The sequence below is a fragment of the Molossus molossus genome, unplaced genomic scaffold, assembly GCF_014108415.1.
Source record: "Molossus molossus isolate mMolMol1 unplaced genomic scaffold, mMolMol1.p scaffold_m16_p_1, whole genome shotgun sequence".
Lineage (NCBI taxonomy): Eukaryota > Metazoa > Chordata > Mammalia > Chiroptera > Molossidae > Molossus > Molossus molossus.
The window spans coordinates 111181767-111205551 of record NW_023425344.1 but is presented as its reverse complement, the minus strand read 5'-3'; the positions used below and the strand labels follow the sequence as shown (position 1 = coordinate 111205551).

Here is a 23785-nt window from a genome sequence, read left to right as displayed (position 1 = left end):
TTGTTAAGGATTGCACTAATAATCATTCTAAAGTAACTTTCTATGACTCTTAAATGCTTCTTTGCCTTTAAGTCCATCTTATATTAATTATGAAACCCGTTTGTCCTTTGTTGCCATTGGCCTGGTATTTGCCCATTTTTAAGGTATAATATGTTGTTCATTAAACAATGTTCATCAATTAATTCATTAATGTTTCTGAGTATCTACTATATGCTGGGCTAGGTCTGGGAATACAAAAATGAACATACAGCAAGGTTGCTGCTCACAGAAAGTTTATATAGTGGTAACTGGTATATGTCTCCTTTTCTACCTAAATAAATAACAGCTTTTAGTTTTATTACTAGTTATCTTCATAACTGAGGAGACCTGTTCCTGGTTAAAAACCCGTATGTGATTTTTCAGGCCTGACTGCAGGCAATTCCAAAGGCTGTGCGGCAGGGCAAAGGCTTCCCTGGGGAAGCTGCCCTCACGCTCCAGGCCTGGTGGTGGCCAGCTATCTTAGTCTCTGAGGCCAGTTGCAGCCAAGGTCTTTGGCCCCCAGGCCAGCCACGCTCTTCACATATTTGCATTCCTAGGTCTCTATCTGAGGCCTTGGGCAGAAGTCCTCTTCAGGAGCCATCTGTTTCTGCCAAAGCCTCCTTACAGGAGGAGGGAGGAACCTTGAAGATACTTCTCCCCACTTGGACTAACAGCACTTTCCACACCTATCTTAGCACCCCACAACCCTCCCCCAACACCAAGGGTTTCCTCAACAGTGAACGGACCCCACATCTGTGCTAATTCACCAAGTCTCCACCAGTGTGCAGTCACATGGGGAAATAAAACGGGGGAGGGAGGTGCCTGAGTTTTCTTTGCTTTGTGAGAGACTTGCTTTTATCACCACAGCACGTGATTAAGGCTTCCCTCTTTCATTGTGCCTTGTTGCTTTAATCAGCTCCTCAAACCTCTGACTGCTCAGTCAACTTTCCCGGCTTAGCTGGGCTCTTTACAATAACATTAAATACTGTCCTAAAAATCTACAGCTTCATTTTCCTTTCAAGAAATAGACATAGTTTTTGAGTCTCATTCTCCTTTCGTACTCCAATTATATCATATTTCTACGTTGAAAGGGTTCATATATTCACCCTGTTTTCTAACTGTAGTTTCTTTCCTCTCAAGGCAGCTTCATTTCTGGGTTTTCTACTTCGATTCATCTCTTGCTTAGTTAGATTAAATGACTGAGCCTTTTTTTTTTCCAGTAAAGGGTTGTGGATGCTTTAGTTAATGAGTTGTTGTAGGTTTTTATTTTAGGAATTTTTTCATCTATTTCTGTTAATATTTTTCTTCCATTCGTTCTATTATCTTCAGGGCACTAATTATGTTTATTATGGATCATTTTTGTCTTTAATAGTTATCATTTATTCTGAAACATTCTGATCTGTATTCTTTTCTATTTTACTTTGCTTTATTTTTCTCAACATCCATTCTTTTTTCTACTCTGCCATGACTTTTATTTCTATAATCATTTCATTTTTTTTGTTTTTTTTTTCCAGACCACTAAAACTTCTCAAGTTCTACTGTTGTCTTATTGCTTTTTGAACTGTTATATATATATTTAGATTAAATCCTCAAGTATATATATTTGAGTTCTTGTTTTGAAGATATGTTTTATTTTAATGCTTCAAGCTCCCAGAGACATGTTTGAAATTTTCTTCTTCTTCTTAACATAATTTTTCTGTTGTACATTCTGCTTTTTTTATGATAGTAAAAAATACTATCTTAGTACAGTCTAAAACTGGTTCCTAATTATTATTCATTTTTAAACTTATCTTTATTATTGAATGTATTAGATGCCCCTTTTTTTTCCCCTAAAGACCCCCCTCCTCCCCACTCCCATCTCCCTCCTGCCTTTTCCCACACTATTGTCAGTGTCCATTGGTTACACATGTAATTTCTTTGGTTTATCTCTTCCCACCCCAACTCCCCCTTCCCTTTGAGGTCTAACAACCAATCTGTACATCTTAATCCCTTCACCTTCTTCACCCATTCCCCCATCTGGAAACCAACAGAATGTTCTCTGTATCTATGAGTCTGTTTCTGTTCTGCTTGTTCATTTTGTTTATAGATCCAATTGTTGATAGATATGTATTTATTGCCATTTTATTGTTCATATATATATATTATTTTCTTCAAGAAGACCCTTTAATATTTCATATAATACTGGTTTGGTGGTGATTAAATCCTTTAGTTTTTTCCTGTCTGGGAAACTCTTGATATGTCCATTGATTCCAAATGATAGCTTTGCAGGATAGAGAATCTTGATTATAGGTTCTTCCTTTTATCACTCTGAATATTTCTTGCCACTCTTTTCTGTCCTGCAAACTTTCTTTTGAGAAATCAGCTGACAGTCTTATGGGAACTCCCTTGTAGGTAACTAACTGCTTTCCTCTTGTTGCTTTTAAGATTCTCTCTTTGTCTTGAACCTTTGCATTTTTATTGTGATGTGTCTTGGTGTGGGCCTCTGGGGGTTCATCTTGTTTGGGACTCTCTGTGCTTCCTGAACTTGTATGTCTGTTTCCTTCACCAAGTTAGGGAAGTTTTCTAACAGTATTTCTTCAAAAAGGTTTTCAATTTCTTGCTCTCTCCTTTCTCCTTCTGGCACCCCATGCCGCAAATGTTGGTACACTTGAAGTTGTCCCAGAGGCTCCTTACACTATCCTCATTTTTTTGGATTCTTTTTTATTTTTGCTGTTCTGATTGGGTGTGTTTTGCTTCCTTATATACAAATCAATGATTTGCTTCTTGGCTTTACCTACTCTGCCATTGGCTCTCTGTAAATTATTCTTTATTTCAGTTAGTGCATCCCTCATTTCTGACTGTGCACCCTTCATTTCTGACTGGTCCTTTTTCATGCTCAAGGCCCTCACAAAATTCACTGAGCATCCTTGTAAGCAGTGTTTTGAACTCTGCATCTGTTAAGACTGCTTTTCTCCATTTCATTTAGTTCTTTTCCTGGAGTTTTGTTCTGTTCCTTCATTTGGGACATGTTTCTTTGTCTCCTCATTTTGGCTGCCTCCCTGTGTTTATTTCTATGTATTAGGTAGAGTTGCTATGTCTCCTAGGCTTCCTAGGGTGGCCTATTGTAGTAGCTATCCTGCAGGGTCCAGTCCCTAATCACCCCAGCTGGGCCCTCAAGGTGCACCCTTGTGTGGACTGTACACCCTTCTCTTGTAATTGAGTCCTGATTGCTGTTGGCATGTCAATGGGATTTACTCAGGTTGATCAGCTGCAAGGACTGGCTGTGGCCACTGACCACTGACCTCTGACTACCTTGGAGGACCAGCTGTACAGGGGCCCACCACACAGAGCAAGACTTACTTCATCAGGGCTCTGGTACCCACTGAGTCTAATCTTTGAGCATATCGCTTGTGCATGTGGTTGGGTGGTGGTGCTTCGCCACGTTCTGAAGCTGTCCACTGGATATGCTGGCTCTGGGGCAAGGTCAGCCACTGCCTGTATTCTACTTGGGGCCATAGGCATAAGCTACAATGTGACCTAAAGATGGCTGCTTCCTGTGCTGGGCTTAGAGGTGCCCAAGCAAAACCAAGCTGTGAATCAAGGATGGCTGCTTCTAGTGCCAGGCCTGGGGCCACTTAGTGAGAGGTATGGAGCTTGCTGAGGCCAGATGCTGCTTTTTTGAGAGAATTTCTGAAACAGGAGCCAAGACGGGCCATTCCTATGATAAGTCATTGAAAACAGCTTGGGTGGGCCTGAAAGGTAGGTGGAGTGGGGCCTCAGAAAATCACCAGGGTGGACCAAACAGTATAAACTAGGTTGCCAGAGTCCCAGATATGGCGGCCGTCTGCCTGCCCTGTGGGGGAAGGGCTCACCAAAGGAAAAACGGCCTCCTCCAGCACGTTTGTCAGGGGGAAAGCCCCCTCTCCAGCTCTCACCCCTGTGCCAAACAGCTCAGTTCTTCCCTGTATGTCTCTGGTGCCTTTCAAGCTGCCTTCCCCATGCTGGAGCCAGTTTCCATGCAGCATCTTCTTTAATTTCGTAGTTGTGGGACTTCCATTCAGCTCAATTTCAGGTGGCCACACTGTTCCTAGGAAGAACCTGCAGTGTCCTTTAACCTAGGAGCATGTCTCTGTCCCTAATCCATGTTCTCACATTCAGGACAGGCAGAGAGCCTGCAGAGGTTGCAGTGACCCTTTCAGACTAATTATTTAAAAGTTTAAACATCTCTTCTCCTTATTTTGAACAAACACTTGCTGGGTATTTTTGTCTTCACCCTTGTCATTCTTTCCCGTTTAATTTATTTACAAACTATGTCAAAGTTTACATGCAATTTTGCCATCCTCAGTCAATTTTGTCTCAACTCCACTGCATTAACACTACTCTTCATAGTTTTTTATTTTGGCATTAAATACTATTTTAATTAATAATAATTTTCCATTTCCTCTTTTCTCTTCTTTTCTTATTTCTATTAGGAAAGAATTGGAGTTTTGGAGAGAGAAATGCATTTTATTAAAAAAATTTTTTTTCTTTATTGATTTTAGAGAGAGAGGAAGGGAGAGGAAGAGATAGAAACATTGATGAGAGAGAGCAATTGGCCACCTCATACAGCCCCCCACTGGGGATCGGGCCCACAACCTAAGCATGTGCCCTGACCGGGAATCGAACCAGCAACCTCTCGGTGCATGGGTCGACATTCAACCACTGAGCCACACTGGCTGGGCAGGAAATCTATTTTCTATGCCACATTCAGCTGTCCCAAAGAAAATAGTTTATAAATCCAACTTCTGTACTAAATAATAAGTTCTTAAAGGAAAAGACTGTATTTTAGTCATATTTGACTTCCCTTGAGAAGCTGAATGCCTTGCATAAAGCAAATGTTCAAATGATGAGTATATGTTGTTTCATAAAATTTAAAATCCCTAAAGCCTCTCATTACTCCTAAATTCTCAATTAACTTTCTATCCTTTTTCAAATATGGGGTGGAATCTATCAACAGAAAAGGACCCAGCAATGAGAGAGATGATGGAATTAGCCAAGATTTTAAAACAGTCATTATTGCCCTGGCCAGTTTGGCTCAGTGGTTAAAGCATCGGCCCGCAGACTAAAGAGAGTCGATTCCAGTCAAGGGCACGTACCTCAGTTGTGGTTCGTCCCCAGCCCTGGTCGGGGTCATGCAAGAGGCAACCAGTCGATGTGTCCCTCTCACATTGATGTTTTTTCTCTCTCTCTCCATCTCTCTCTCCTTCCCTCCCACTCTATCTGAAGATAAAATAAAAAAATATCCTTGGGTGAGGATTTAAAAAAGAGAAACAAAATAATATAAAACAGTCATTATCAATATCATCAATTTGTTCAAAGACCTAAAGGAAAAAAAACATGAGGAGAAAAATTGAAAATACAAAAAAGAATTAATTGAAACTTCTAAAAATGAAAAAGTAACTGAAATGAAAAATTACGCAATGAAAGAAAACACACAAAACCCTGAAGATACAGCAATACAATATGCTTCCAAAAGAACAATATGAAGGAAATATATATGTGTGTGTGTATATATATGTATACACACACACACAAACACATAGAAACACACATATAAAATCAGAGGTAAGTGAAGATAGGGGACAGAGAAAATATTTGAAGCTATAATAGCCAAAACCTTCACAAATTTGATGAAAACCAGAAACAAGAAAAGTACAAGATCCATGCAGTATGCATAAAGAAAATTATATGAAGAACATCATCAAAATGAAATTCATGAAAACAAGTGATAGAGACAAAATATTAATTGTAGCCAGAGAAATAAACACTACATTAGGAGAAATAAAAATATTATAGACTTCTAGTCAGAAATTAAGTAAACCAGATAACAATGAAAACTGCTGAAATTTTTAAAATTCATAGAATGCTATGAAAAGGTCTGAAAAACAACAACAACAGTGCAACCAAGGAGTAAATAAAAATTATATTTCGCAATGGAGACAAAATACATTTCTACACAAAAAGAGACGAGATCATTTGTCACCTGCTAAATGTCCATGACAGGAGATTCTAATGGAGGTTTTTCAGGAAGAAAAAAGAGAATGTCACATGAAAACTTTCATTTAAAAAGAATGAAAGGACACTGGCACCTGGCACGAGGGTGCTTTGAAGGATCCAGGACATGGGGCTCAGTGAGGCAGCAGACAGCTAGTTGGTAAGAGTATGGATTTTGGAGCAAAACCTAGGACTTGTCAAATCAGGGAGATGCTGCAACTGCCTCTTAAAAGTCTAGAAGTTAAGTTCAGAGAAATCTGCAAGGTATGAAGTATCAAGAAAGCACCTTGGAGCCAAAACTGATGTCCAGAATCTGACCATCAGTTGAGAGATGTCACGAGTGCCTCCAGTGAGTCAGTGAGGTGTGTGCTGATCTTAAGGCAAAGCTGTGTCCTGGTCATTGCTGGGGTTGCGGTTCTAGTCCTAGCTAGGGAAGTAGAGACTTCAGGCCATTTCTTCTTCCTCCCTCCCCTGAGGTCACCTTGGGTACTGTTAAACTGGTGGGAGAAAAATCAGCACCTGGAAAGACTTGGCCATTTACAAGTTAGTTATAACTAGTACAAGGTTTCAGGCAGAAGATGGCAGAGGAAAATATTCTGGATTTTGTGTTATATTGTTAAATTTTGTTCAATCATTTATTTACTCAAAAACCTAAAGGATGTGCCTGTGATGAGCAAAGAACTGTGTAATGTGCTGCCATGTATATAAGAGTAAAAAGACTTGTTCTCATCAATGTTTCTATCTCTCTCTACCTCTCCCTTTCTCTCTAAAAATCAATTACGAAAAACAAAAATTAAAAAAAGACTCTTGCTCTCAAAGAGTGTACAATCTAGAGGGTAAGAGAAACATGCAGACAACTAATGTGAGTTAAAAAATAAATAAATAAATAAAAAGAATGAAAGGTGCAGAAAATATAGCATGTAATATAAAATATTTCCTGTCTTTTTTTAAACCTTTCAATAAATATTTGATTACTTAATCCAAAAACAACAACAACAACATATTCTGGGATGTGTAACACCTGTAGCAGTAAAATGCATGATAGTAACAGCGAAACAGACAGGAGGGTGAAATGAAAGTACACTGTTGTACTTCATACATGATGTATTATAATGATATTTGAAGGCAGGTTCCCATAAATTAAAGATGCATATTGGAAACCCTAGAAGAACTACTAAGAAAATAAAAACAGATATATAATTGGATACACCTGTAAGCCAAGAGTGGAGAATGATGAAATATTAAAAATTCAAAAGGAAGTCAGAAAAAGAGGGTAAAATGATTAAAATAAAAGATTAGAAAAATAGAAAACAAATGACAATGTAATAGAATTAAGCCCAATAAGACTAAAAGTAAATGGTACAAACACTCCAATTAAAAGGCAGAGATTCGACAAGTAAAAAATCAAAACTGAACTGTATGATGTTTATAGTAAATCTAATTTCAATAAAAGGACACAGATAAGATAAAATTAAAAGCATGGAAAGATATATACACACAGACACTAATCATAAGAAAGCAGAAGTGGTTTGTTAATATCAGAAAAAGTAGACTTCAGAAGAAAACAGGGAAAAATGGAGTAAACAAAGATTTTTTTCGGACACAAAAAGTTTCCCATTAAAGAAAAAAGTAATAAATGACTTTTGCATTTTGATGAACACAGTTAAGGAAAATTAAAAAACATGTTACAAAAGTGGAGAAAATACTTGTTATACATATTTCTTTCTTTCTTTTTCTTATCCTCACCCGAGGACATTTTTACATTAATCTTCAGATAGAGCTGGAGGGAGAGAGGGAAAAAGAGAGAGAGAGACATGTTGATTGCTTGCCACCTGCACAACCCCAACCAGGGCCAGGGATGAACCGCAACCGAGATATATGCCCTTGGCTGGAATTGAACCCAGAACTCTTTGGTCCATGGGTGATGCTCTTACCACTGAGCCACACCAACCAGGGTTATACATATTTCTAATAAATAACTTGAATTCAGAAAATGTAAACAACTCTTAAATAATACAAATGTAACAAATAATAAAAATAGGGCAAAAAAATTCATCACAGAAGACATAGATATGGCCAATAAGCATATAAAAAGATATTCAACATTGTTCATCATCAGAAAAATACAAACTAAACTCACAATACCACAAAAAAAAAATCACAATAACACTATATGCTCACAGAGAGGCTAAAATGTAAAAGACTGAAAATGGCAAGTGTTAGTTAAATCTGAAACAACTCAAACACTTAAACATTGTGAGATTGTAATATGGTACAAACACAAAGGAAAACAATTAGCATTTTCTCATAAAGGTAAAGAAATTTACCATATAACTCAACAATTCTACTCTTAGGTATTTATCCACAAGAAGTAAAACAAAGGTCCAACAAAAACTTGTACATGAATGTTGATGGTAACTTTTTTGTAATAGTCAAAAAACTGGAAAAAAAACCTAAATGTCTATCAATATCATATGAATGGATATACATATTATAATATATAATCCATTCCACAGAATATTACTCAGCAGTAATTTTAAAAAGGGCAGACTACTGATATACATAAAATATGGGAGAATTTCAAAAACAGTACACTAAAAAGAAGTTATCCACCAAAAAATTACACTTATGATTTTATTAATGAAAAAAATGTTTTATTTAAAAAATTTAATCTGTAATGACTAAAGCAGATCAATGGGTTCTCTGGGGTTGGGGTCAGAGACTGACTAAAATAGGGCACAACATTTCAGGGTGATGGATGTTCTAAGTCTTGATTCTGATGGTGGTGGTTACACTGCTGTATATATTGGTCAAAACTCAAACTGCATCCTTAAAATGAGTGCAATTTATTGTATATAAATGATGGCTTCAAGAGAAATTTGTGTGTAAAATTTTTCACAAAAAATAGGGAGAAAAAACACAATTTCATATTATTTTTAAAATAACTTGATGTACTTCAGTGTTAAATACTTCTGCTAAGCTCGTCATACATGAACTAGTACCTTTAATTTTGACAGGCTTGCTGAAATAATAGCAAAAATTTTTGCCAAGTTGTGTCTTTCTTTCTGGAATTGTAAGTGAACACAATAATACTACCCGTTCATACTGTGAACTGGGTATTGCTAGTGAACACCCCAGAGGTTGTCTCATTGTTAAGCTAATAATGCTGATGCTTGTCTGTTAGAGAATAAATTTTGGATGTCCTTCTTCCTGCTCACCCCAAAAAAAGTAATAGCCAGTGACTGCCTGCCTGTCTTGTTTTCACTCCTGCTATACTATCCATATACATAGTACATGAGTATTGCTTAAAAGTAAAGAATTAAGCAAAGTTTAATTTAATTACAGAACCAAGCATTTAGAAATCAAGCATCTTCTTCTAGTTCAGTTCTTTCCCAGAGACCAAAATACTGGTCTCGGTCTGTCTCTGTCCCTCTCTCTCTCTAGAAATTTAAAAAATAGTAAGGCAAAAATAGCATGTTATTATTTGATAAAATATAAACTGTTAATTCCCTTTTCCTAGACCTTTTCATTTATATATGCCTTATCCTTGAATTAAGATACTAGTACCATGCAATGTTTTTCAATCATTCTCCTTGCTATATACTTACTAAAACAATAGTAATAGTTACTCACTTCAATTGTCTTGGCCAGTAACTGTGTGTGAGGAAAATTATACTTGTACACTTCATTAGCGACATGGTTTACATCAATGGCGGCCACCACGTGTGCAGGCACACAGCTTTCTGTAACGAGAAATGGAATATCTTAAAATGTCCAGTCCTCAACATCGATTTGCTCTTATAGAGAGAAGCCAAATAACGAACTTCACACACATTTCCTCACTTCCTCAGTTATATAGTTCAGTGATTTTCAACTGGTGTGCTACAAGAACTGTTAAAACCTGCAATACCTGACTACTTAGTCATGGGCATTGACCTCATTTCCCTTTGTCAAATAAAAAAATGACAACAGCCGACACAACAATAGCCATCCAGTGTGAATTAATCGAAACTGTATCTATTTTTTTTTGTCAGATCAGCAAAAAATGTATTTTTTGGTGGGCTGCAAAAATTCTTTAGCTCCTCTGCCCAAAGAATTTTAGTTATTAATTTATGTATGTCATGAGATAAAAAGGGTTGAAAATCACTGATCTACATGAATCTCAGATTGTCAACTGATGACAAGGCCAGACATGAAGTGGAATATTTAGTACTTCTGATTCATCTCTCTAACAGCATTCCAATGCTAAAAATAAGATTTAAGTGTTTTTGTCATTATCTCATAGTTGCTTTCCACTCTCCATTAAGATATACACTTATGAGTTAAATTTAAAGTTTTCCTAAGTTAAACCAAAAATAGGAAACAGAAGTATATTCTTAAAAACCATATCACTTTGAACCTTAGATAAATAATTATTTTTTGTTCCTCACCTTCTAACATTAATACAAAGCTGCTTCACAATACCACTGAAAATACTTTTAGGTAAGTGTTTTTCTTTTTATTATTTTTTAAATTTTTTATTAATTTATTTTTGTTACAGATATTTCTCCTTTTTTCCCCGTTGACAACCTCCTCCCCATCCCCCCTACCTCATACCCGGCTTTGTTGTCTGTGTCCATCGGTTATGTGTACATGCATATAAGTTCTGTGGTTTATCTCTTCCCTCCCACACCCCCTCTTCTGAGGATTGTCAGTCTGTACCCCACTTCCACATCTCTGGGACCACCCCATTCCTCAGACTGTTAAGTTCATTATATTCCACAAATAAGTGAGATCATATGATACTTGTCTTTCTCTGTTTGGTTTGTTTCACTTAGGATGATACTTTCCAGGTCCCTCCATGTCGTCTCAAAGGATAAGAGATCTTTCTTTCTTACAATTGCATAATACTCCATTGTGTATATGTACCACTGCTTTTATCCATTCGTTTACTAATGGACATTTGGGCTGTTTCCAGATCTTACCTAATGTAAATAGTGCTGCTATGAACATGGGGGTACATATATTCTTTCTGGTTGGTGTTTCAGGCTTCTTAGGGTATATTCCTAGAAGTGGGATCACTGGGTCAAATGGAAGTTCAATGTTTAATTTTTTGATGTAACACCATATTGTTTTCCATAGTGGCTGCACCAGTCTGCATTCCCACCAGCAGTGTACTAGAGTCCCCTTTTCTCCACACCCTCACCAACACTTGTTTGATGAATTGTTGATGGCGGCCATTCTGACAGGTGTGAGGTGATACCTCATTGTTGTTTTAATTTGCATCTCTCTGATGATTAGAGATGTTGAGCATTTCTTCATATGTGTCTTAGTCATTTGTATGTCCTGTTTGGAGAGGTGTCTAGCTCCTCTGCCCATTTTTTAATTGGGTTTTTGTTTTCCTTTTGTTGAGTTGTATGCAAACTCTCTATATATTGGAAATTAACCCCTTATCTGATGTATCATTGGCAATTATGCTCTCTCATAAGTGGGTTCCTTTCAATTTTGGTGGTTGTTTCTTTTGCTGTGCAGAAGCTTTTGAGTTTGATGTAGTCCCATGTGTTCATTTTTTCCTTTGTTTCTGTTGCCTTAGGGGATGTATCAGTGAAAATTCTGCTGCGTATGATGTCTCAAATTTTGTTGCCTACATTTTCTTCTAGGATTTTTATGGATTCATGGGTCACATTTAAGTCTTTTATCCATTTTGAGTTTATTCTTGTGTATGGTATAAGTGATGGTCTAGTTTTTTTTGGTTTTTTTGCATGTAGCTGTCCAATTTTCCCAACACTATTTATTAAAGAGGCTGTCTTTACTCCACTATATACTCTTGCCCACTCTGTCAAATATTAACTGAGCATATTGTCTTGGGTCCATTTCTGGGTTCTCTATTCTGTTCCATTGATGTATCTGCCTGTTCTTGTGCCAGTACTAGATCACACAGTCTCTGCTGGGTTGCACAGGCCTCTTTGGTGCTTCAGTACCCCGCTGGTCCCGTGAGTAACTGGATCACACAGTCCCTGCTGGGTCGCACAGGCCTCTCTGGTTCCCCACCCCCCACCCCCCCGCAGGTCCCATGGGCGGGCAGTTGGATTGTACAAGTCTCTCTCGGGCTCTGGCTTCCCACTACTGTTGTGACCTGCTGGACCGCACAGGCCTCTGTGGAGCCCCAGGTACAGCCACTGACTGGCAGCTGGGGAGTGTTGCTGCCCTATGGGGCTCAACTTCTGCTCAGCTTTTGCTGAAGTTTTTGGGGATGGGTCTCATCTGCTGGTCTGTGCTTCTGTTGCCTGGGGATGGATGTCTGCTCCCCAGCCCCTGTTGCTGGGGGTATATCTAGACTCTGATCCGGCTGCTACTATGGGGGATGGTGCTGGGCTCCAGGCTGTCTGCAGCTTCTACAACCTGCACCTTGGGAGCTCCACTACTGTGCACTGGTCTGTGTTGACACAAGAGTGTCCACTGGTCCCATGGTGATAGGTGTGCTGGTGGCTCAGGTTGCTGGGCCCTAGCCGCTCCCACTGCCACTTCCCAGGGAAGAGCCGGGATCGTCCAAATTGGTGGGACCTCCCCGTGGTGCAGGGAGAAGCGCCCTGAAGGGCCCCATAACATGGTAGCCGGCTGCTCCGTCCAGAGCATAGGAACCTTCTGCTCCACGTCTCTGCACTGCAGGAGTTTGGTCATCCATCTTCAAGTCCACTCACACTCTCTCACACACTCACCCTCCCTCTGGTCCTGCCCATCGACATCTTGATCTCAATTTTTAATTTTTTCAGGTAACACCACAGTGTTTTCTATAGTGGCTGCACCAGTCTGCATTCCCACCAGCAGTGTACTAGAGTCCCCTTTTCTCCTCACCCTTGTCAACACTTGTTGTTTGATTATTTGTTGATGGTGGCCATTCTGATAGGTGTGAGGTGATACCTCGTTGTTTTAATTTGCATCTCTCTGATGATTAGTGATGTTGAGCATTTCTTCATATGTGTCTTAGCCATTTGTATGTCCTGTTTGGAGGGGTGTCTAGCTCCTCTGCCCATTTTTTAATTGGGTTGTTTTCCTTTTGTTGAGTTGTATGAGAACTCTATATATATTGGAAATTAACCCCTTATGTGACATATCATTGGCAAGTATGCTCTCCCATACAGTGGATTGCCTTTCCATTTTGATGATCGTATCTTTTTCTGTGCAGCAGCTTTTTAGTTTGATGTAGTCCCATGTGTTCATTTTTTCCTTTGTTTCTGTTGCCTTAGGGGATGTATCAGTGAAAATTCTGCTGCGTATGATGTCTCAAATTTTTTTGCCTGCATTTTCTTCTAGGATTTTTATGGATTCATGAGTCACATTTAAGTCTTTTATCCATTTTGAGTTTATTCTTGTGTAGGGTGTGAGTTGATGGTCTACTTTCATTTTTTTGCATGTAGCTGTCCAATTTTCCCAGCACCATTTATTAAAGAGGCTGTCCTTACTCCACTGTATGCTCTTGCCTCCTTTGTCAAATATTAATTGAGCATAATGTCTTGGGTCCATTTCTGGGTTCTCTGTTCTGTTCCACTGGTCTATACGTCTGTTTTTTGCTAGTACCAGGCTGTTTTGATTACAGTAGCTTTGTAGTATAACCTGAAATCTGGTATTGTGATCACACCCACTTTGTCCTTCTTTTTCAAGATTGCTGTGGCTATTGGGGGTCTTTTTTGGTTCCATCTGAACTTTTGAAGTATTTGTTCTAGTTCTGTGAAATATGTCGTTGGTATTTTTATGGGGATTGCATTAAATCTATGGATTGCTTTGGGTAATATGGACATTTTAATGATGTTAAATCTTCCAATCCATGAACAAGGTATGTGCTTCCACTTTTTTTTTTTTATATATCTTCCTCTGTTTCTTTTTTCAATGACCTATAGTTTTCTGCAAATAGGTCCTTTACTTCTTTGGTTAAGTTTATTCCTAGGTATCTTAATGTTTTTGCCGTGATGGTAAATGGGATTGTTTTTTCAGTTTCTCTTTCTGTGAGTTCATTATTGGTGTATAAGAATTCCACTGATTTCTTTACGTTAAATTTGTATCCTGCTACTTTGCCAAATTAATTTATTAAGTCTAGTAAATTTTTTATGGAGTCTTCACGTTTTTCTATGTATATCATGTGATCTGCAAATAATGACAGTTTCACTTCCTCCTTTCCAATTTGGATCCCTTTTATTTTTTCTTCCTGTCTGATTGCTGTGGCTAAGACTTCCAGTACTATGTTAAATTAGAGTGGCGAAAGTGGGCATCCCTGTCTTGTTTCCGTTCTAAAGAAAAATACTTTCAGTTGTTGCCTGTTGAGTATGATGTTGACTGTAGGTCTTTCATATATGGCCATTATTATGTTGAAAAATGATCCCTCTATTCCCACATTGCTGAGTGTGTTCATCAGAAATGGGCACTGGATTTTGTCAAATGCTTTTTCAGCATCTATTGATATGATCATGTGGTTTTTATTCTTCATTTTGTTTATATGTGGTGTATCACATTTATTGATTTGCAAATATTGTACCAGCCTTGCATCCCTGGAATGAATCCCACTTCGTAATGGTGAATAATTTTTTTGATGTATTGCAGGATCCGATTTGCTAGTATTTTGCTCAGGAATTTGGCATCTATGTTCATCAGGGATATTGGCCTGTAGTTTTCTTTCTTTGTAGAGTCTTTTTCTGGTTTTGGAATTAGAAGTATGCTTGCCTCATAAAACAAGTTTGGAAGTCTTCCTTCTTGAATTCTGTGAAATTTTGAGGAGAATGGGTGTGTGTTCTTTTTTGAATGTTTGGTAAAACTCCCCTGTAAAGCCATCTGGGCCTGGGCTTTTGTTTGCTGGGAGAGTCTTGATTACCTCTTCAATTTCCTTAGTTGTTATTGGTCTGTTCAAGTTTTCTCTCTCTTCCCGGTCCAGTTTTGGGAGACTATATGTTTCTAGAAATGTGTTCATTTTGCTTAGATTGTCGAATCTGTTGCCATATAGTTGTTCATAATATTTGTTAACAATCCTTTGTTTTTGCTTTTAAATAACAGTCTGATTGACATATAACTCACAGAGCACAAAATTAATCCATTTAAGATTTAGGTAAATTTTTAAATAAGATGAACAATTAATTGATGTCCAAATGTAAAAAGTTCACAGATCAAATGTTAAAAATCCAGACAGACCAGGACAGAATATGAAAACAGTAAGGAAAATAATTATAAGGGCGTACCTTCACTGTCTTGCTACTACAGAAAAGCCATGTTCAAAATGCTTTCAGATTCAGAAAATTTTGTCATCTTCTTCACTTATTTATTTTATTGTTGAAAGTATTAAGATGTCCCCCTTTTTTCCCCATTGACCTCCCTCCTTCCCTTTTCTGCCGTTGTCCTGCCTTCCCCAGCCTAATGTCTGTGTCCATTGGTTGTCAACGGCTCATTTTGTTCATTATGTTCCACAAATAAGTGAGATCATGTGGTACTTGTCTTTCTCTGACTGGCTTATTTTGCTTAGCATAATACTCTCCAGGACCCTCCATGTCATCTCAAAGGTTAAGAGATCTCTTTTTCTTACAGCTGCATAATACTCCATTGTGTATATGTACCACAGCTTTTTTATCCACTAATCTACTGATGGGCACTTGGGCTGTTTCCAGATCTTAGCTATTGTAAATAGTGCTGCTATGAACATAGGGTTGCATATACTCTTCCTGATTAGTGTTTCAGGGTTCATATGATATATTCCAAGAAATGTGATCACTGGGTCAAATGGAAGTTCTATTTTTAATGTTTTGAGGAAACACCATACTGTTTTCCATAGTGGCTGCACCAGTCTGCATTCCCACCAGCAGTGTGCTAGAGTCCCTGTTTCTCCACATCCTCACCAGCAGATGCCATAGTCTTTAAATGGTGGTCAAAATTTGAATTATGTAAGTGCAGCTGCTGTTTTATTTTGAAATTACCATCTCTTTGCCCTTCTTCCCCAAAACACACACAAAACCAATTATGTGAATACCCTGTCCCAAATCAAGGGAAAATGTGAAGAGTTTTAAAAATAAAAGTATTTGAGACCTCTTAGGAAAACCGTCAGAGAAAATATTACAAAAGTACCTAGTAGTTCCAAATAGCTACTTCTTTAATACCCATTTGCTGTTACTAGTTAGCTTAGATAGCCCAAATATCAAAAAAAATTTTTTAAAAATTAGAATGTGAGAACTAGGATTCATGAAGTAGGCATATGTAAATAAAACTCAGGTTGGGGCAAGGAGGAAGGCTCACACACACTCAGAAACCATATACTGAGGCCTAGAGGAGATGATGCCAGAGAGAAAATAAGGACATGTATGTCTCAAAGTAAATATATGCTAACTGTCTACTAGGCTCAAGACACTCAGTTAGGACCAATTATCTCCTAGGTACCTTGCTGCCTTATATATAGGTCACAGAAACTGAGTCCAGTTAGTTATTGCATAGAATTAAGTGTAAATTCAGTAACTAATTACTTGCAGTAATGTAAAATAAATTTAAGATATAAACTGTATCTTTGTCAAAAGTGTCAGAGAGATACTGAATATAAAACAAGAAAGCTTTTAAACAAACTAATAAACAAACAAACAAAAAAGTATATAAAGATCACTTTGCAAAATCATGAACCTGTTATATTCAGGTCAAGAACTAAGCTACTACTAACCGTTAAAAGAGCTCAGAAGTAAATAATCTTCACTGAACTATTTGTTTTCCTAAATAAAAGATGTAATTTGCAAGATGCAGCCTGCTTATATGTCTACTTTATATGCAGCAAACTGAGAGTGCATGGAGTTGGTTAGCATGACTTTTCTCCTTTTCTCAGGCTGGTTGAAAATCCAGTGATGTGCTGGATCTGTACAATAATCAATAACTAATTTTATGTACTTCTATGATGTGCCTGAAGACATAAAAACTGACAAAAAGCAATTGCCAAATGATTGCTTCACTTGGTGATCCAAGAACTGATTAACTGAAAATTCTTTCTCAGGAAACAATGGATTTTTAAAGTCTACAAACAAGTGTACTGTTTGCATTGATTGATGACATGTTTTAGACTGTTATAAAATCAGGATTTACTGCATAACCTAAAAAGTTATTTCCATGATGATAAATGGATGCACTAAGATATTACTGACACTAATTTAACTTGCTTTAAAAACAGAATTGTTTGGGGTGTATGTGTTTCTAAGGAAAATGTTAAACATAAAAAATAACAATTTTAAAGAGAAAACCTGTTAATACTGTCAAAATATTAACTTGACCTCCAAAGATAAATTGTCTTGATTATTTCCTACTGTATTTAAATCTGTAGCCTCTAAAAATCTTTATTAGGCTGCATACACGTCTTGAAAATGTTTAAACATATCAAAGTGAATGCAATTCAACAGAATTTTGCCTTAAGTAAGCTCCATCACTTAAGTGACCCAGGAGTAGTAATTCTCAAAAGGGAGAGAGAACTGGGGGGAAGAAACCAATCGGGATCTTTTGGTGGAGGTGGAATGGAGGGGATGTGTTTTCAGTATTTTGATTTATTGCTATATGTGGATTTTATTCATAATATTTTAGTTATTATTCCAGATCGTATATCTATCAACAGGAAGCATGGGTAGAAAAGGAGAGACACTCTACTTAGAGAAATACAATGTAAATAATTTTAAAAGGTTGTCAGATTGGATCTGCAAGGAAAGGATAAGGGGTATCATGCTCCTACTACTATGAGGATTGAACTAAAAAAGGCAGAGTTATTTATATTAAGAGAGACTTCTAGGTTAGGTGTCAGAAATGTCACTGGTAATACATAGAGAATTCCTCCTCTCAAATATGTTTCCTATTACAGTAGGCAAGAATCACACACACATACACACACTCCCACCACCACCACCACCACCACCACCACCACACCATTTGAATAGCAATAGTGTTCCTTCTTTTTTTGATCACTCTTTCTGGAAAAGTTGTGGGGGAGAGCCTCTGGTTGGTAGTAGTGAAAGAGTACATTCTTCTTTTCCTTCTTTATCATTTATTTTCTTATCTACATCTCATATAGGTAATTATTTGAATTACCTCCTTAAAGTCACACCTGAGACATCTAATCAGGTATGTTAACACTGACATCTAGTTGTGAAAAGAAGATCAGCTGGATACATCCAATTTCTGTTTCCTTTCATTTAAAGAGATAGCTTAAATAGGAACCATACTAAGCAAAACTTGACCTGCAAGGACTCCAAATTTAAAATCATTGCCAAATATTTTAGCACTATTAGCAAAGTACATTTCTTGTTTCATTTTAAAGATTCAAAAGTCACAAATTGTTTCTGTGAACGAAAATAAAAAGTAAGTTTGAAAAAAATTTTAATCCTTAGAAGTTTAACTAGTAGTCAACTAAAACCAGTTTACTTTGGGTTAAGATATACTTTAGATGATTGTTATTAGATCTGATTAAATGCAAGAGCCCATCAACCAGAAAGAGGACGAAACTGTTTAAGATCTGTGTACAGACTAGGGATGGGGAAGTGGGATGCCAAATCAATGTTTTTAAACAGGCACACTGAGGGAGTTCACATGGAAAGGAAAATAAAGATGCTATGCCAGATAATATAAAGAGAAGAGGAAGCAATGAATCTTGAGGAGGACCTTGAGGGAAGAAATTAATCTGTAAGAAATCATTCCAGTAAATCTCTAGAAATGTCCACTTAAAATGATGTTGGTATAATGAGACAGTTAGTACAGCTACTGCTTTCCCTACTTCTTTCTTTCTCCCTCTCTCCCTCCCTCCCTTGCTCTCACTCTCCCACCATGCCTTAAGCTTCCCTGTGCAGAAGAAAAGCAAGAGAAAATGCAATTTTGGTAGCAGCTACAGAACCCTGCACAGCCCTATATTACCCTTAGCCTTGGGGATGCAGGGAGCCTCCATTTCCAGGGACGTAATCTGGTCCCTAAAATAAAGTTTAATAGGTAGTTGAAATTAGCATTAACTTCAAACTCTAGAACAGCTTAGTATATGAACGGTGATGGTAAAAATGTTCTGTGTCTGTGCTGTCCAATATGGTGGTCACTAGGCTCATGTGGTTACTGAGTGCTTAACATGTGGTTAGTACAAATGAGGGACTAAATTTCTAATTTAATTTAATTTTAATTAATTTAAATCTTAATAGCTCCAGATGGCTGTGGCTACCTACTGGGAAGCACAGCTCTATAATCACTGGGATCATTATCATCAGCAGTCCTGGATGGGAGGAAATGTATACAGTAGGTATCATGACAGCCTATGGAGTCAAAGAAATTCATATTTAAATTTTGGATCTGACACTGATTAGTTAGTTGTGTAGTCTTGGAAAATTTACCTATCCTCTCTAAGCCTCAATTTCCTTACCAATGAGGTGGACATATTAGCAGTTCCCACATAGATTTCATTTAGTCTATAAAAATAAAATAAAATAAAATATGTAAAACACCTAGTATATAGTAGATTCTCAGTAATTATTAAAATTCCTATTCATTGTCTGATTTCTCATTGCCTGACTTCTAACTGAAAATATTATAGATTAAATAGACAAAATTATAATTACTATCATTAATTTTTAAATTATTGTTATTATTTTATTAAAGAAAGTATGCCAGTGAGAAGAGTTTAATAGTTATAACTGTTCATCTGGCCCTGGCTGGTTTGGCTCAGCGGTTGGAGTGTTGGCCTGCGGACCAGAGAGTCCCGGGTTTGGTTCCCACTAGGGTCACATAACAACAACAACAACAAAAAATAGACATTATCTATACTGTTCATCTGGCAGACAAAATTTCAGGAAAAAATATTTCTGAAAGACTTTAGAGTGACATAAGAAGGGATCTTCTTCACAAATTATAATAACTAGATGGTTCTAATCTCCACTATACAACACTAAGAGAAAATGGACTAAAGTTTAGTAAGAGATCAACATTAATAAAAGGAAAAACTTTCCTAATCTTGCTATCAAACCCTAGCATTAAAGAGGAAAATAGTAAGGTATGAAGGGAAATATTTTTCAAAGCAGGGCAGAATCTCTTTTTTCCAGGATATTTATTACTTCTTTCGTCCAATATGGATGTAAACAGTCCAACTAAACAAACTTCTAAAGATACTTTCTATCCCTAATACTCTATACATATTTAGGAAAAAAAATAGGTCTTCAGATCAATCCACTGGTTAGAAACTAAAGAACTTACAAGACAAATGCTATTCTATGGTTGGTTGTATATCGATTTGTCTTTCCCGGCTATTACATTTTTTAAGATTATTAGGGATGAAAATAGTAAGTCTATAATTACATCATGACAAATAATATAAAGTTTCAGTTTCCATATTCAGTGATGATACAGAGAAAAAGTAATTTGTAGGTACCAAACTGCAAGAATACGGTATAAATGCTTAGTTTTCCTTCTAATTACATGTATCTATTAGAGAGAAACTGCTACCATGTCACAGATAAAGCTAGATCTTGGGTGAAATAGTGCTATATCGTTTTGATGATATCAATCTTCAATTTCGTTGTCCTTCTTCTCACTTCAAATTGCCTAAGTAGTACCCACCTATTAGCCAAACAGCACTAAACAAATGAGTACTTAAAAGAACAGTATAGAAAGTGGATAGCAAGCATCATCATCTTCGTATTATAGAATTCAAAGAATTTAATTGCTCATTAATGCCCAGTGTCTCCGATGTCATCATGTGATTCCTAGGTCACAGCATCTCTGCAGAAGTTATTTGCCTATCCCAACATTTGTTTTTCTATTCTCTTCAATAATTAAAATCAAATTTATTCACTGTGGCAATGCACCCAGGTAAAAGGACTATATCCCACCCCCTCTGTGGCCAGAGGGCCATGGGGCTAAGTTCTGACCATTGAGATATAAGTAGAAGTATATCAAACTCTCAGGAAGTATCTTAAAAAAGAAGAAGGTGATAGATGCTTGTGCTTTCTGGCCTTCCTACTATTGGTTTGGAAAATAAATGTAATGGCTGGAGTTCTAATTAATGTGTTAGATCATGAAGAGGAAGGCTACTCTATAGGCAAAGCAAAGAACTGGAAGAACTGAGGTCATGAATGATTTCATGGAGTCACCATGAAATACCACAATTAGACTTATTTTATGGGAGAAAGTAACAAACTTCTACCTTCTTTTAATAATATTATATTGGATTTTTTTATTACTGACAGTCAAACCTAATCCTAACAGATACCGCAGATGTTTAGATGGTGTGTGTGTGTATAATGAAGAGATAATTTCAAGTTAATTTCCTATTTAGACTAGATCTATTTATTTCAACAAACATTTATTGAGTATCATGTGCAAAGCATTTTGCTAAATTATACAGAGGCAAAAGTTCATATTTATAAAGGTCAGGGGAGTTTTAAAAGTAAAACAACACTGTCTTTGCCTAAAGTACAAGAACGCTTCCCTTAATATGAAAAATCATTTCCCTCTAATTTTCCTTATAAAGTGAATTTCCACCACGCAAATACTATTTTCATTATTTTTTAAAAGTTGCATCTATGTTCTTCAGAGGAGATAAACTTTAAGAAAATGTAGAGAATTTAAAAAACTTACAACAATCTTACATTAAATAAACAACTCAAAGACCTAATATGAACATTAATAACAATACCAATATTAATAACTACACGTTATAATCCAAATCTCAAAAGCAAAACTACTAAATTTATCAGCACAGTGGTAATCAACCTCACATATTTTCTATCCACAGTGATCTCTTGCTAAATATTTTTTCATAGCAAGACTTATTCAAATGATTTTTATCATAATATTGGTTATTAGAAAGAGACAGAAAAGCTACCACTAAGGAAGCTCTGTTTTCCCTTTGAAATGATGCTTCTTTGTTACCTAACAATCAAAAGACAAAAAGCAGCAGCAAACACCTGTGGTCCTTGAGATAAAACAAAGGTCAAACTACAAACGTTGATAATGATTGCTAAAGAGAATATAAACATGATTTCTTTAATTTTTCAGAATTTCATTTCAGCTCTTTGAATGATTATTACTTCACAGCTCTTTTTACAAAAGGTGTTTGGTGTTTAAAATAATTTATTGTCCTAAAATTAGGAAATGACTCCATCCATCAAGTTTTAATAACTTTTAAGATAAAATCACTTAGAAAGTGATATGAGATTGTTTATTTTAAAATTATATTTAATTTAAAGGAGAACTAAATCTTCATTTGTTTTGTTTGTTATGGAAATTCTGTATTTTAGAAACCTTATAAAGGGAGATGGTCAGTGTTCTCTGGACATTTTATTTATAAACTACACCTATAATATATATAACACAATGTCAATTTAAAAAAAAAATAATATGAAAGCATCAAATGCTCTTTTTTCTGAACTCACATCAGTAAATTTACATTTATGGGGTTCATCAGGGTTCTTTCTAGATTCTAGCGAAATCAAGTCTGATAATTCACTAAATACCTTCCTGATAAAATCTAAAGTTCTTAGCATAATCCGGACCCTGCATACCTATACAGCCTCCTCTCTCAACACTGTCCCTTGACCAACTCCACACTCTCTTCCAATTCACACTTGCCACACTAATACACATACACTTTTCCCTCAGGTAAGAGCAAACTACTTATCATGCCCCCGATGGGCCATAATTTCTCAATCCTAGTGTCTTGGCACAGTTACAAGACTCATCCAACCACTAACACCATCTCTCTTGTCCTGGATCATTTTTATTGGTCCCTCAGGACTCCCTCAGCTCAGGCACGACTCCTCCAGGAGCTCTCAGGAGGACAGTTTCACATTTATCCCAAGATAGTCTCACTAGACTACGCGATCTGATAGCGCTTGGGCCATGTCTCCTGCATCTGGGTACTTGCAGCACCCAGACACTGCTGTAACTGGCACCCACAAACCCTCATTAACCTTCTCTTGACTGAACAGATGCATGAGTATGAGAGAATTTGATTTCTAAAATCAATTTCTGATTACTGTTGATTAGCCTTTCATGGTCCTATTCCTGAGAACAGATGTAGCTTAAATAGTCTTTAATAAACCTGTACTTATTTGATTATCAGTGTCCATGGCAAAGTTCATTTTTAAGTAGACTGACATTTAGGTCAACTTTTTACCTTGGAAACAAATTTAAGTTCCCAGAAAGGCCTACCAAATTCTATTTATCTAACAAATATCTTAAATGCAGCACCAGCAGTGCTCCTGTCAGGCCGTTAGTGAGCTTGTGAAAGCACGCATCATGTCCTGGGCACTCTCCTAGGTGCCGAGAATGCAAGACGAGTGGCCATTTGTGTTTTGCTTTGCCAGCATTCAGGCCCCTTTCTCTGGTAATAGTCCCAGATTTTCTCTTGGGGATCTTATCTCACTCCCTGTCAAAGTGGTTCAGCCAGCCTCAGACTCACCCCCTCCCCCATTTCTATGAAAGCAGGTGTAAAGTGCCTGCTCCAAAATGACTTGACAGAGTGGTTTCAGGATGGGCACAGAACTCAAAACAGGCACAAGAGGGAATGCCTTGGGCAACTAGGAAGAGATGCTTGATCTTTCTTACTGAGTTTAACCTTGGAAGAATATAAGTTCAGGGGCTACAAGAGTCATCTTGATGAAATAAAGAAAGAGTGTATATAAAAATGCACTCAATCCAGAAGGAACAAGGCTGAGATATATAGAGAAAGAAATGGGTTTTTGGTGACATGAGTTGAGCCCCTTCTTCAAGCTTTACCCCAAATCAAATCTGCATTTAGGCTTGATCATTA

At 37.0% G+C, this 23785-nt stretch overlaps 1 protein-coding gene across 3 annotated transcripts in view; it reads right to left on the bottom strand.

The window, feature by feature from the left end:
* TRDMT1 (tRNA aspartic acid methyltransferase 1) overlaps positions 1–23785 on the bottom strand; it is a 74393-nt gene that overhangs the window by 25380 nt on the left and 25228 nt on the right. For all 3 annotated transcript variants that reach the window (XM_036251834.1, XM_036251841.1, XM_036251826.1), the window contains one exon: positions 9664–9773. Coding sequence is in view for 1 of the 3 variants with exons in the window: in XM_036251826.1 (XP_036107719.1) it covers positions 9664–9773 (110 nt within the window). In the remaining 2 variants the exon portion in view is untranslated. The remainder of the gene's footprint in view (positions 1–9663; positions 9774–23785) is intronic.